The 14,813-nt window shown below is 38.0% G+C and overlaps 1 protein-coding gene across 4 annotated transcripts in view; it reads left to right on the plus strand.

Annotated features, from left to right (window-relative positions):
- The window catches only part of arfgap2 (ADP-ribosylation factor GTPase activating protein 2), a 45,809-nt gene extending 37,943 nt beyond the window's left edge, over positions 1-7,866 (plus strand). For 2 of the 4 annotated variants that reach the window (XM_052030292.1, XM_052030294.1), the window contains 3 exons: positions 1,028-1,118; positions 4,928-5,049; positions 6,374-7,866. In XM_052030292.1, coding sequence (XP_051886252.1) covers positions 1,028-1,118; positions 4,928-5,049; positions 6,374-6,391 — 231 coding nt within the window. In that variant the 3' untranslated portion in view covers positions 6,392-7,866. Of the gene's footprint in view, positions 1-1,027; positions 1,119-1,308; positions 2,539-4,927; positions 5,050-6,373 lie in introns of those variants that run through there. The other 2 variants (XM_052030293.1, XM_052030295.1) reach the window with 2 other exon arrangements.
- Positions 7,867-14,813: the final 6,947 nt, after the last annotated feature.

A 14,813-nucleotide genomic window follows, 5' to 3' on the forward strand; every position in this document is an offset into this window, starting at 1 on the left:
CTATGGAAATTAAACAGACACTATTTAAGTCCACAGCTTGGTGTGTGTAGGTTCATATTACAAAACTACACTTGATCTATTAATAATTGGTGCTAAAGTTATCATTCTTTCTTAGAATCAATAAGAGTATATTATTGAAGTACTCTTTTGTTAATGTATGAGGAGCATTTGATGGCTCTGGGCCTGTACTCACTGGAGGTTATAAGGATGGGGGGGGGGGGGGTGGGTGGAATCTCTTTGAAAGCTACTGAATATTGGAAGGCCTGGATAGAGTGGACATGGAGACGATATTTCCAGTAGTGGGAGAATCTAGGACCAGAGGCACAGCCCCAGAATAGAAGGATGTTCCTTTAGAACAGAGATGAGGGTGAATTTCTTTAGCCAGAGGGTGGTGAATCTGTGGAATTCATTGCCACAGATGGCTATGGAAGCCAAGTCATTGGGCATATTTAAAGCAGAGGGTGATAGGTTCTTGATTAGTAAGGGCATTGAAGGTTACGGGGAGAAGGCAGGAGAATGGGGTTGAGAGGGTAAAATAAATCAGTCATGATCGAATGGCAGAGCAGACTCAATGGGCCAAATGGCATAATTCTGCTCCTATGTCTTGCGGTCTTTTTTGTAGTTCAGGCAATTTATAGCGGGAGTTCGTCTAATAAAATGCATCATGTCTGAATATAGTTGTGCTACAGCTATTGAGTGTTTATGTATTTGATCCAGCTCTTTCTTGGTCCTCATTCCACGTATGGTGAACCTTTCTTCAGAAGAATCTTACTGTTTAATTCCTGCTAATGCAGATGTGAACTAAGCCTTTTCCTTTCCTGTCTGAAAGAATTACCTTTGAAGAAGCAGGAATTATTTTAATAAATAATATTTTTAAAATCATATTATTCTTCAAAATGCCCTGTAGCTTCATAACTCAACTTTAAGACCAAAACTTACATGTATTGTTCTACTTCAACAACAGTTAATTGTTCATTATCCCGGAAGCAACCCCTGTTTTTAATTATTGGGTTTGCTTTTGCTGCAGTATGAAACCAAAACTCGACTGGATCGATTTGCAGGAAGTTCATCTATCAGCTCAGCTGATCTATTTGAGGGTGAAAAGAAACAAACAGCAGGTAAGAAACAACAGCATTTGAAACCTGGAGAAAATTGCCTCCTCAAAACTAGGCACGCTAATAAAATAAGCACAGGATTTTGTTATGATTGATTTCTCTATGATCTACGGAGAGTGTTTTTAATTGATGGATTTAACTGCTTTTTTTCTTAAGAATGATTAGTTTCACCTTAATTTTTTTTGTATACTAGTGATTAAATGTTCCAGAATGCTGAGGAATGGTTTTTCCAGTTCTTAACCAGGGATCCTGATGTGCTGCCTCCCTGTATCCCTGATTTCTACTTTCTTCCATCAAGTCCCTGAATTGCTGCTGCTCTCCCAACTTTGGACTCTCCTTAAGCTGAAGGAATAACACATCCATCTGTGTGGCAGCACTATATTAAAAATGTTACACCTGTTTTCATTTACTCTTTCACCTCACAGTTTTGTCATGTTTAATTAAGATGAAATTTTTGAATTTCTTCTTTGTAACTGTCGTGCGGCTGATTAACATACAAATCTGTTGTTTGCTATGAGCAAACTTCACAAGTAATGTGATTGTGAAATGTGTAGTTACAGGATCCATTGTCACTTTGCCAGTCATACCTATTCAGCGATTATTTTAACTCACTTCTCATTTGTTTATCAGCAAATGGAAACCTTCATGAAATTGATTCATTCCCATAGTTGTTGTTACTAGAGTTATGTAAGCATCTCCACATTACCGCACCTACAAGCTAGATGACTTCCATAATTCCTGTACCTCCATAGAAAACATTACATCTAATATCTATGAGTCCATGGCATTCACATACAAAGTGATTAAAGACCTCACACTGCATTGGTGTACCAGGTATCAAGTACCATCACAATTAGAAGTCCTATTGCAATTGTCCCAGCCATTATATTATTACTACTCTTCTGTCCTTTGAAAACAACATCTCATCAATTTATTGTGAGTAACATTTTTGGAGATTTTCTGATTTACCTGGTGCATGTTCTTTGCTACACAACATGGTTCATTCTTCTTGCATGGAGAAAAAATCATGATTGGCTGACATGAAGCCTCAGTTGGTGATTAACCAATGATGTATCTGATTGTTTAACTGTCAATGAATCAAAAGGATTCAGTTCACTCAGTGAGTACAATGTAGATGGAATAGCAGAATAAAATTGATCAGATTTTGCCTTTTATTTTTGAAAACTGGCAAACAAAAGACTAATTCATTAGTTTGAGCCACTATTTTTGAGCTTTTCTGTGGTTGAAAATATAACAGTAAAGCTAACATTTTTGACCTATGATCCCTACGAAATAATGTATAATTCTAAATAAAATGCTCTTTTTATCCACCCTAGGAGTATAGTATTAATAAAGTCTTTGGAAAGCATTGTCTTGCAGTGGCCTAATTCTGAATCAATCATTAAAACCCATGTATATGGAGTGCAAGTCTGGAGCTTGATATTTCTGATTGATGTTTGTTGATTAATTTAATCATGAAATATTGATTCTGCTTATCATTGAAGCTTTTTGTTCATTTTAACAAGAATTCATATTGCAGAACCTGCTCTCTTGTGTTTAATAAGCACCACCATGTATAGGAGCTAAAGAAGGCCATGTAACACATCCAAGATTTTTTATATATTTGCCTATGAGTATATGATATGCTCTGATCCTTGAGTACAGTACTGAATACTGAGATGATATTGTCATTTAGATGTCTTCTTAACAAAAATGGCCACCTGTGCTCCTTCAGTTAGGCACAAAAGACACCATGGTCACACACACAGTGTGCTGCTATGGAAGCCTGTGTGCAGCTTGACTGTTGCAGATCTTAAGTTGTTACAGTGGCATCAGAAGTTCTTCATTTCCTAAAAAGCACTTTGGGGTGTCCTCAAATTGTGAAAGGTGCTATATAAATACAAATTATTTGAATACTTAAATTATGAAGAACTGTAAATGTAACAATTAAGCAAAAGTGTGTCAAATGTGGAGTTTGTTGTATGTGTCAAGTCATTCACTTTGGATTCAAGAAAAACAAATTGGAATATTCAGTGACAGACTTGGAATTGCAAGGGGATGTTCATGCACACAGATTGCTAAAACTAGTGCCCAGATACAAATAGTAATTAGAAAGTCGAATAAAATGTTGGTTATTACCAGAAAAGGGCAAAGTATATTGTTGTATAGACCTCTGGAGTACTGCAGTCACTTCTTGGCATTAGATCTCAGAAATTATTTTTTGTGCTTGGTGAATACGGTATCGATTAACCAAAATTATATCAGGACTTAGGTTACATTAAAAGGACAGGCTGCATAAATTAGCCCTTATTCAGGCACAGGCATAGATAGCTGAGTAGTGATCAAATTCAGGAGTTTATCAAAAAAGGGTGTAATATAGTTACAGAGATGCTATATACTCTTCTGGGAGCATGTTATTAAAAAGTATTTTGAAATAGGATTTGGATTTCTTTTCAGACGAATTGCAGTGGAAATCTCTTTCCCCCAAAAAGCTGTGTGTGCTGCTGCTTTAAATGTTCAAGACTGAGATCAGTAGTTTTCTCCCATTAGACAAGGGTATCGTGGATATGGGTCAAAAGTGTGGATCTGAGCTACAGAACAGCCATGGTCTAAATGAATAAAGAAACAGTCTTGAACAACTGAATGACTGATGGACTTTTCCTTGATAGGAAATCCATCAATGACAGAGTTTGTATATGCCAAAGTCAGGGCAGAATGATTCCCTGTGTTTTTTGTTTGTGAAGCTCTGATGGCCAAAGGTATAAATAGTGCAGGCATATGTACCAGTTGTTTGTTGATTGAACCTCCCTTATGGTAAAACATAGATCCTGTACTACTGTATCTCCCATGGTAATGTAAAACTACTGCTATACAAGATCACAGAGGTTAAAGAAAATCTGATTATTCTCAGCATTTGCACAACACAGGTCTTCATTGTTCTTTATATGATTCCAGGAATTTTGCCTACCCTACCCTACCCTACCCTACTCAGAAGTCTATTCTGCATGTTGATTCCTTTGCTTGAAGAATTTCCTGATATTAAGTCTTGAATTTGCCTTTTCTCAGTCTTGGCCTGTTCCCTCTCACCCTACTGTCAAAATTTAACTTTAAGCAGTTTTCTGAATTTACTTTTTCTTTGTACTTTGCTATCAAGTACTTGCATGTGCCCACCCACCCACCCCTCCACCCCCACCTTTAGTTGCTTCTTTCAAAATTAAAAAGCTGTAGTTTCTCTGGTCTAATTTGATGCCACAACACTTTGGCTTGAATGTCTTCTGGTTTCTTTTGATGTGGTTTGATAATAAAGACAACGCATTAAAGTAATATTCCTCTGTATTCTTATTTATTTATCAAGTTTTTCCACTTGATAACACTCAGTTTGCAACTAGTATGAAAGTAACTAATTACAGAAGGAAGTGTGAGTGCTGCGAGAGACTGCTTAGAGTATTAAATACCCTTAGTAAATCCCACTGAACCTGCTGGGATAGCAGAATATTTCTGAGCATAATTTTCGGAAGCCCTTTTAAATTCCTACATTCCTATTGAACCTTTGATCATATAGATAGATGCCTTCAAATTGTCCTGCTCTCTGGCTGGTAAATGGTACAAGGAGAATTATTTCAATTTTGCCCTCAGATAAAAGAAGAATAAACGCACTAATGGATGTAACCAAAAAAAAGCTCTTTTTTGTGTTGTCAGTTTTATTTTCCTACAATTCTTTTATAGTGATTGTATTTTACTAAGTTGTGAGTAGTTTAAGGTTGATCAAGATTATTTTTTTATTATTTGGTTTGATTTGTTATTCTCTTAAGCTAACGTGTCTCTGACCAACGTCCTACCATCAGCTCCTGATATGGCACAGTTTAAGCAAGGTGTTAGATCTGTGGCTGGGAAGCTTTCTGTGCTGGCCAATGGAGTGATGACTTCCATTCAGGTTGGTATAACCTTTTTCAGGAAAATTATTGTGACTAATCAGTATTTGCCGTTGTTATATATAAAATCCTTGCATTAAACATGATCCTTTATTCCGTGAAGTCGCATACATTGCATCTCTAACAAATAAAATCAGAAAGCCAGTGTTGTGGTTTACAGGTACAAGCAGCTATGATTACACATATTATATTAGAAAGCATTTAAGCAATGGCCTTGAAGGGGCAGGTTATGAAACAACTATATTGCTGATCCAGTCTATTAAAAGATCCAGTAGAATACTCACATTTTACTTTTTAAAGACAAGTTGAATGCAATTTTAACTTCTACCAATAAAATTAACTTTTTTTATCTTCATTTATAATTTCAGAATTTTGCAAATTCATTTAATTATGTTAAGACTCTAAAGTGGAAACCAGTATTGGTTAGGAATTGTATTGAAAATATGTGAATAGTTGAGCATTTAAACTTTGCCTTTAAAAATAAAAAAAAAATAGTGGGAGAGATTGGTTGAGGCAATCGTTTCGCACATCACCTTCTCACCAATTGGTTTGTATTCAGCAATGCCAGAATGTCAAGTTAATTTTCACCGTGGGTACGAAAATGAAAATGCCTATAATAAGACAAAAATTAATACCATGTCCACTCCGTCAAAATGGATAAGACTTTCAGTATGAATGTCTTCTTGTGGAGCTTGGGTCTGTAAAATAATGATTCTTACTGATTTCATAACATTAAGCAGAATATTTGAAATTGCTGTAATATAAAATTCACCTTTTAAGTCCGGCACATTCTTGTTCAGTTAGACATAGATGGACCTTTGCAGCATGCAGATCTTGTAAAGTTGTAATTACCAGAAGCTTGGGTGAGATTTAGGTACTCTGTTTATACTGTATGTTAAAGCTCATATAGTACACAGTTGATCTATTAGAAAAGTTGCCTTTAAAGATGCATTGTATTCCTTTATGATTGGCACCAGTGCACTGAAGACTGCGAATGTTCATCTCGAATGTTCATCTCAAATGAAAAATAATTTTAAGTAATTCACCTGGATTTGTTGTAAATGTAAACTAATGAAGATTCTACTATTTGAATTTGGTGGATATGAACTTTCTTTAACACTGATTCATGGCTATTTAGTTGAGAACTGTTGGGATCCGCAGCTGTTTGACAGAACCTATTTTGCTTTAAGGCCCATAAATTCTCAAAGATTTTTGCTTTGACTTGCTATAAACAGTTTCTTTGTGTTACTTATATTTGGTAGTAATAAGTTAACTATAGTCCCAAAGACCTTTCCCTTCAACAGACCATTTACTTGTCTTTTGCAGGATCGATATGGCTCCTAACTGGATGTAAACAATATAACGAAATGAATATGAAACCTTTCAGAAGTGATTTACATTTGGGTGCCTGATACACCTTTTGATTATCAAAATATTTTGAAGGATTATTCATTTAACATGGAAATGTTTTGTCACAGTTCGATGCTTATTCTGCATCTGCTGATGTCTATCCTTGGTCCTACTTGAGTTTTCCCAGAGTTAGACTGTCTCAGGTAAAACTGTGCTTTGAAAAGAGAGGGTGTGGGAATAACTCAAAACTAGGAAGGGGAAATTACTTTTCAGTCATTAGAATGAAATTTTTTTCTTGTTTAGACCAGGCAGGAAGGTATTAAGTATGTAGAGCTTTAGTTAGTTTGGGAAAAGGGTGCAATATTCAATAAAAAAAAGAAAAATGCTATACAGATGTATATTAAAATATGGGTAAATGCACAACTAAAAAAGTGCTCTTATAAATTGGGTTTTGCTTCTACTTTAAAGAAACAGTGTTTGTATAACTAAAACACTATACTGAACTCTGAGAAAGTGAGTGTGCCGTTTCATATATGGATTGTTTGTTTACTGGAACTGATCACTTTTTTGGGTTGGTTAAACAGTTGTGAGGTAGAATTGTTTGTTTGTACTTCAAACAGATGATATGCCAAACCACCCCCCCCCCCCCCCCCCCCCGTTGGTTTTTAGAAGTATGTAGTCAGTAGGAAATTGAAAAATGAAAATTAAAACAATACAAAGAATGCAATGCACCATGTTGAGAATTACAGGCAGTTGGAAGGTGATCATCAGTTATTTCTGTTCATAGCAGAAACCTGTGAGGTGTGCTTCATGGAAACCAATTATTTCTACTCATGGGACCAATTAAATGTAAACGATAATATACTGTTGTTGTATATTGTAATGAATCTTTAATTTTGGATCATTATGTTTAAATTGCACACTTTACTGGTGGCAAAAAGCTGGACTGAGATTTGTAACAACATGTATTTCTAATAAAAAAGACACACTTGCTTCATATAAGTGATTCAGTACTGAAACTGGATGAAGTAGGAAACCCCAAGCAATAAATGGATGATTATAAGATTTCAACAAGTGAATGATGTAAACGTATTACACATTTGGACTAAAATACCAAAGTTCATCAGTTGGGGAGATGCATTTAAGGGTTGGCATCTGATCAACTGAACAACAGAATAGATGCATTATAAAATGCTCACCTAACAAGACTGAGCATACCTTATGCAAAGAAAGAAAAGAATTGTTTCCAGTTGTGAAAATAAATTTCTTCCCTGGGAAAATAAATATAAGCCCTAGTTTGGAAGTTGTAATTCGGAGGACAAGTGGGGAAAAGTTTCAAGAGTGATATTGTTGCCAATAAAATGTTTTTTTTTGTGTGAAGATTAAGAGTTGCATCATTGCATTAAGGTGGGAAAGCATGCTGAATCAGAACTATCAGCTGAAGAATAAAGTATTTTATCTGTCCTTGATCTCTTGTCTAGACCTGGTTCTTCTTTTACCATATTTCTGGAATCTAGCCTGCAGCATCTCTTGATGAACTTGAGAGATGCTACAGGTTTTTAAAACTATTAAATATTGTGCATTTATTTAGCCATAGTGAATCCAGTGGATCACTATGGGAAACCATGATGGAATCTGCTCATATTGGACATCACCAACAGTTGAGCAATATGACTTGCACTAAAACAAAATCTGTTGAAATACTGGGCATCAATGGAAGTAGAAACTAAATTAACCATCATCAGAATGATTCTGACTTATGCATATTATATGGAGGAATAGTAAAAGACCTACAAAATTTCTAAATTCCCCCCATATACCTTTTCCCACAGTGTTCTAACTTATTTATGGCCATACTTTTTTCACCATTTGTAATTCTGTTTTTATTGATGATTCAATGGTCACATTCTGGTTCTAGCAGCAGGAAATGCTGGGAATACTCCTGGTCAGGCGGTATCTGTAATGAGAGATACAAAGTTGAGGTTTCAGATTGATGACCTTTCATTGCAACTAACGTTATGTTTTGTTTACTTTGGTCATTACTTCTTTAACATCTTATTAAATTCACTGTTCAAAGTCACATCCCAATATCTTAGACCAAATGTATTTATGTGGAGGATAAACATAAGTTAAACATAAGTTGGTAAACAGTATTTGAAAGGAAAACCAAGATCTGAATGCTTGGTGAAAACATTGTTTCTGTGCCAAGAATTGTATGTTTGCCAAGTATTACTCATAGTATCTCAACAACCTCCTGTAGCTTTTTAAAGTATCCATTGTAAATATGCTGTCGTGGCAAGCAAACCAGTTTACAGGCTAGTTGTCCCCGTGTTTGAAATTATTTTCTCTGCTAAGGATGTGATTAGACAACAGTCTGATGGAAATTTGTTTTTTCCACTGATCTCAACATTGAGTAGATCTTCAGCTCTCCCAGTAATTTAAATGATTGCAACTATTTTTGTTTTACATATCATGTTCAACATAATTGTATAAAATCTTTTAAACTCAGAGCTACTGTTGGTATTGGTACTGTTGTCACATTTCCCCATCTTTGTAATCCTGTTTAATCCAACACGTGTATTTATAAAGAGCCTTTGATATAGATGTTTAAGTTAGGCAGGCAACCCTTTCATTATGGGGTGGTTGCGTTCATAGAAATCACGATTTTCCATAGCACGAAGCCACGTCATCTGCACATGCATCAGGAAGTGCAAGTGGAAGAACAACCGTGTTGATTAACTTTTTTCTGCATAAATTCCATGAGACCGAATTTTATTCTGTATCTCAAATTCTTGGGTAGTGATTTGGGAATTCCGTAAGGGAGAATATCCGTAACTGAAATGGCTGTAACACGGGCTCATCTGTATTGGGCATTGCTGAAACATCATCTGGAGTACTATATACATTATTGGTCTCCTTATTAAACTACTCATTATTGTCTCCTACCAATAGCTGATGAGTTGGAAACAATTCAGCAGGTTTGATAGACAGATACCTGAAATGTTGACAGCTAAGCTTGTATCCTCTGGAGTTAAAAAGAGTGAGTGGGATCTTGATTGAAACATACAAGATCCTGAGGAATCTTGACATGGTGAATGTGGAGAGGATGTTTCCCTTTGTGGGAGAAACTAGAACTAGGAGTCACTGTTCAAAAACAATGGGTTGTCCGTTGAAGACGGGGCAATTTTTTTTCTCTCAGAATGTTGTGGGTCTTTGGTGCTCTCGAAGGGCAGTGGAAGCAGATTCTGAATATTTTTAAGAAAGTGATGGATACTAGATAAGAGGTTGAAAGGGTACCACAGGTGGAAGAGAATGCAGAATTAAGGTTGCAGTCAGACTATCCGTGATCTTATTAAATGGCAGACCAGGCTTGAGGGGCTGAGTGGCTCATATTCCTATTGTGTACGTTCATAGATAAATGTCCTCAGTGTACCAGATCTGAAATTGGATTAAAAAATGGATGTTGAGCCATAGGAAGAGTTATTAGCAGCCATGGCCGGAGGTATGGTTAAAGAGGGGAACTTTGAGGAGCAACTTTCAGGATGAGATGGAGAATGAGAGACAGAGATTTGTAACAGCAATTCCAGGGCATAGGGCTGAGCTGCCAATCTTGAAGGAAGGAGTGATGGGTGCACAGGATGCCAGAGTTGAGAAAGGCAGAATACTGAAAATTGTAGGGCCGGAGAAGTTCACAGAGATGCCAAGATAGGAATTAAATACAGAGATGAGAATTTTAATTCTGAGGTTTTGGAGGACCAGGACCAACTGTACATCAGTGAACATAGGTGACACCTGAATGAATGAGTGTTTCAGCAGTGGATTGGCTGGGGCAGGGTACCTTTTATATAGGTTGATGTAAGTAACCTTTATGGTGAAGAATAAGACTTGCTTTTGCAGTGCACCTTTTTTTAACAAGTTCAGGATGCATCAAAGCACTTATGGCAATTGTTTAATGACATGATAGAAAAGGAACTGGGCAAACTTGACCTTGTTCTATTCAGATATACAGGATAATGAGAAAAGTTAATATTAAAATGATTGCAGAAAATAGTGGTTAGAAGAGGATGGAAATAAATTCCAGGTGCCTCATGAATTCCTGTATTTATTTCAAATATATTTACATAGTCACTCATTTGTTCTGAGTTAGTGCTGATTCTCAGTTTAATGCAGAAGTTTTTAATTCAATGATCCCTATTAAATCATTGCTCTCAGCAGCAATTGTGCTCACAAACGCCCTCTAACTGGGCAGAAATGGAAAACAACGTTGAATTTTCCAATTTCAGATAACGTTTGCCTTCTGGGTTTCACCTTCCTTACTTATCTGATTCCAGCACTGGTAACTTTTGTGTTCCCATTTATCACACCACCCCCCCCCCCCCATCTTTCTCCACCTTCCCCCCCCCCCACCCTCCCCAACTGCTCCATCTGCCTTTTTTTTTTGTCTGCTTCCACCTATTGTATAATCTCCCAACCCCCCATCTTCCTCCTCCCCAACGTGCTCCATCTGCCTATCATCCTTCCCCTCTCTTTTTACTAACCACCTCCCCTCTCTGCACTCACCCCTGATGCAGGGCTTTGAGCCAAAGCTTCCCCAATTCCACCCCCCCCCCCCCAAACAGGTGCTGTTCAACCCGCTGAGTTCTTCCAGCAGATTGTAGATTGTTTATTGCTCCTGATTCCAGAATCTTCAGTCTCTTGTGTCTGGAGTGACTGCAGATGCTTTACAGCCAGAGTCCTTTGTTGTTTCTCATTTAATTCTGAGGACTCCACCCAACAGAAAAATGGGCTGCCTTCATCACAAGGACAACAGCAGTTCATTGCTTTCTCAAGGGCAGTTGCTGACAGCACCTCTCAGGCCTGTGATCTCCGCCACCAAGAAGGCTGAGGGCAGCAGGCATGCAGGAGCCTCTGACTTGAAATATATCACCACATCTTCATCGTAGCTGGGTCTAAATCCTGGAGCTCCTACCCCAACAGCACCATGGAAGTATTTTCACCAGAATAACAGCGGCCATGCAAGAAGGCAGCTCACTGCCACCTTCTCAAGGGCAACTAGGTATGAGCGATAAAGGCTAACTAGGGGTAGGCAATAAATACTGGCCTTGCCAATGATGCCCTGAAAATAAATTAAAAATGCATTAACATTATTAAAGATTGATTTGAATTTGCATTGGGAAATGAAGTCCTTATGACCCTCTTCCCTCAGGGTGAATGCAATCCTATGGTGCTAAGGTACATGATGCTTTTGGATTGATGCAAAATTGCAACTGACTCACTAATTTCCTCCAGGGAATGAATACATTTATTCTCACCCATCCTGGCTTGTGAGTTACTCCAGAATCATAGCAATATGTTTGACCCTTAACTATCTTCTGAAATGGCCTCAGAACCCACTTGATTCTACAAAAAACTACTACAACACAATAAAGTAAGATTTAATCCATTCAGTCAACCTAGGCATCAGAATAGACACAGAGATCCTGTCCATTTATCCTAAAACCCACAAGCAAATGAAGTGCTAACATTTGAAGAGTTGTCCGATATTCAAACAACAGTCTGAAACAGATATACTCACAAAATCATGTTTCAACAAAATCTCATATGACTGTCACTGTCCTTGAGTTGTCATCTCTTAGGAAGCCCATTGGGTTTGGAGATGCCTTGCTTCCTGTCTCGTTCTGTTATTTCTGAGAAACCTGTTGTGGCCAATATGGGAACTGCAGACTTTACCACAGATGGGGTAGGAGCTCTTTAATGGGATGGGCAGGTAGATAGTGTGAGAATTGATGTGTTTTGTTTATGCTGGGCTTCTGTGTAATTCTAGCAAAGGGACTTAAGACTCCTGATGATATCCTGAATGCTTCTCCATTTTGACTAATCGTAGGTCAGGGATTCCCATTAGTTGGTGGGGATGTTACACTTTTTCGAGGAAGCATTGAGAACATTCTTAAATCTTCTGTCCACCTGGTAATTTCATGCTGTGACAGAACTTGGAATGGAATAGCTGCCTGCAGAGTCTGGTATTGGAAATGCCCATCAGAGCTAACTGAATGCAATTAGAGCTTCAATGCAGATGTTGGTTTGTTTATCCTGCCAATGGATTTGGAGGATTTTGTAGAGACAGTGTTGGCGGTACTTCCCCAAGGCAGATGCAACAGTATGGGGCTATACAGTCAGGAAGAAGTGACCCTGGAAGTCCTCATAATTAATTCTGGATCCCACGAAGGATCAGATCCAATAGGCACAGAAATCTACTGCTGAATATTTCCTGTGGTTCACCCAAAGCTGATAAATCAATATTCTTTCATTTGGTTTACTGATTAAAATAGGCACTCAGAACTATATGGGCTAGAATATACTCCCGGTGAGGTCTTCAATGTCCATCAGAAAGAGGACACAATAACACTATAAATCCAGCTGGCTAAGGGTGATGAGGGGATTAACAAGGAAAAACCCTATGTGACCTTTCCGTCATCAATCCATCTGTCCAAGACTGTATTGGTATGAGTGGCCACAGTGTCGTCCTTGTGGAGATGAAGACGCAATCTCACATCTTCGTTTATGTGGCAATATCATGATGCTCAATGGAATAGATTCAAAACTGATCTTCGAGCTCAAACTTGGAAGCTGTGAGGCCCTGTGGGACATCAGCAGCAAAACTGTATTTACCAATGTCCATATCTACATTTCCTTCACTCTGACATTAGCACCGTTAAGAACCGAGCATCAGGTACTGTATGTTTAAAAAGTAAACAGCAGAAGCATTCTTCTGCAGATGATGGAAAAGATGAAAACTATGAAGTTCTGAGGCAGTTGTGAATGTTAGTGGCAATTATCCAACTAACAGAAGATTGTGCAGCACAGCAAGTGAGTGCAAAAAGTAAAGCTTATGTGTTCAAACATCTTCAATCACAAGTGCTGGATAGTTGATCACAATATCCCGTTCAAAAATAGTCTTTGTCCCCATGATTATGTAGTTTCGTTTCTTTGCAACTTGTTAGTATGCGATACCCAGCTGTCATTTAGATATAATAGAATGAATAGTTTCATTGTCTATTGGTGTGGAATCAGGGTGTGACAAGAAGAGTAACAAAGGCTGTCACTGGAGAGGAGCATCTTGACATTTCTCAAACAGATGGACGTAACAATGAAAGTACTGTTCCCAACAGGTTTGCCTCTGCTTGTGATTCTCCCCACCTTCAACCAATTCTTCCTGTTTTATCCCTTCCAGCTCATGTCCTTTTGAATTGCTTTGTTATTCAGAAACTACAATGATGTGGTCTACATTGTAGGGAACACCCAAAGCCAAGTTAGGCACTAAAATATTTGCTTGAAGGTCTTAGTTGCCTGGTTGATCATGTTTCTGGTTGTCTCATGGCTTTACAGTATCTTAACTTTTTCAGCTTGGGGTGTTCTGGAGAGATTTTTGGGTATCCTTGACACCTAGCAGCCATGCTCTGTCATGCTTAGGTGAGTGGGAAAGTGGGGAATAGAAGATTTTTACAAGATGAATGTGGTGTGACAGCTGCTAACTGGAATACTTTTGACTTATTCTGTGGTTTATCACAAGCCAGGTAAACACTGAATGAGTGGAAGCTGCTCCTCTTCGTGCAAGCACGTGACTCAATAAGGCCTGTAATGCTGTGGACAGGACAGTTGCTGGTTACTGCAAGAAATCCCAAAACTCTGTCCGTTACTGTCCTTCGGGTAGGATCATTCTTGTAAGGAGGGCATTAGACCAATGCAGCTGTACAGAACAGACTGGGCCATGCTGCTGATGTCCTCTGCAGCAGACTTTAAAGAATCTGAGATAAAAAAAAATCTTATCTAACTAATGTCTGTCCAATGCTGGAGATATTTATGGTGTGGGAACTTTGACGTACCAAAAAGGATAAGAGAACCATGAATGGCAAATTCTGACACCAAGTTCCACAGTTTTACCTTTATCATAGTCAAATTGGCCCATTGCTGCCACTTATCAACCAGTGGCTATTTGTTGTCTGCAACTGCTTAATCAGCTTATTCAAAATTCTTGTACCTCACGGAGGAAAGTTAAGTGAGCTGATCTAATCCAATTACATAGAATAGGCAAAAACGGCAGCTTTCACTATTAAGCCAGCCCAACAACTGTTTCTGCCTATTGTCCATTATAAGCAGCTATGTCAGGCCTGCAGATGGTAATGGGAGCACTGTGTGGGTTTTGGGATCATCCTATATCTTGGGATAGGCAGTGAAAGGCTGTTGCTTATTTTTATCCCTTTGCAGCTATGCACACACTGTCATGGAAAAGTACATGCAAGCATTTTACAATTTAGGGGTAGGACGATGGGCAATAGCTGGACTATAATGTCACTGTCTATAAAATGAAGTACAGCAATAACAGAGTAGGATTACAGAATCAGAACTTGGCAAGGAT

Source organism: Pristis pectinata, chromosome 15, assembly GCF_009764475.1.
Source record: "Pristis pectinata isolate sPriPec2 chromosome 15, sPriPec2.1.pri, whole genome shotgun sequence".
NCBI lineage: Eukaryota > Metazoa > Chordata > Chondrichthyes > Rhinopristiformes > Pristidae > Pristis > Pristis pectinata.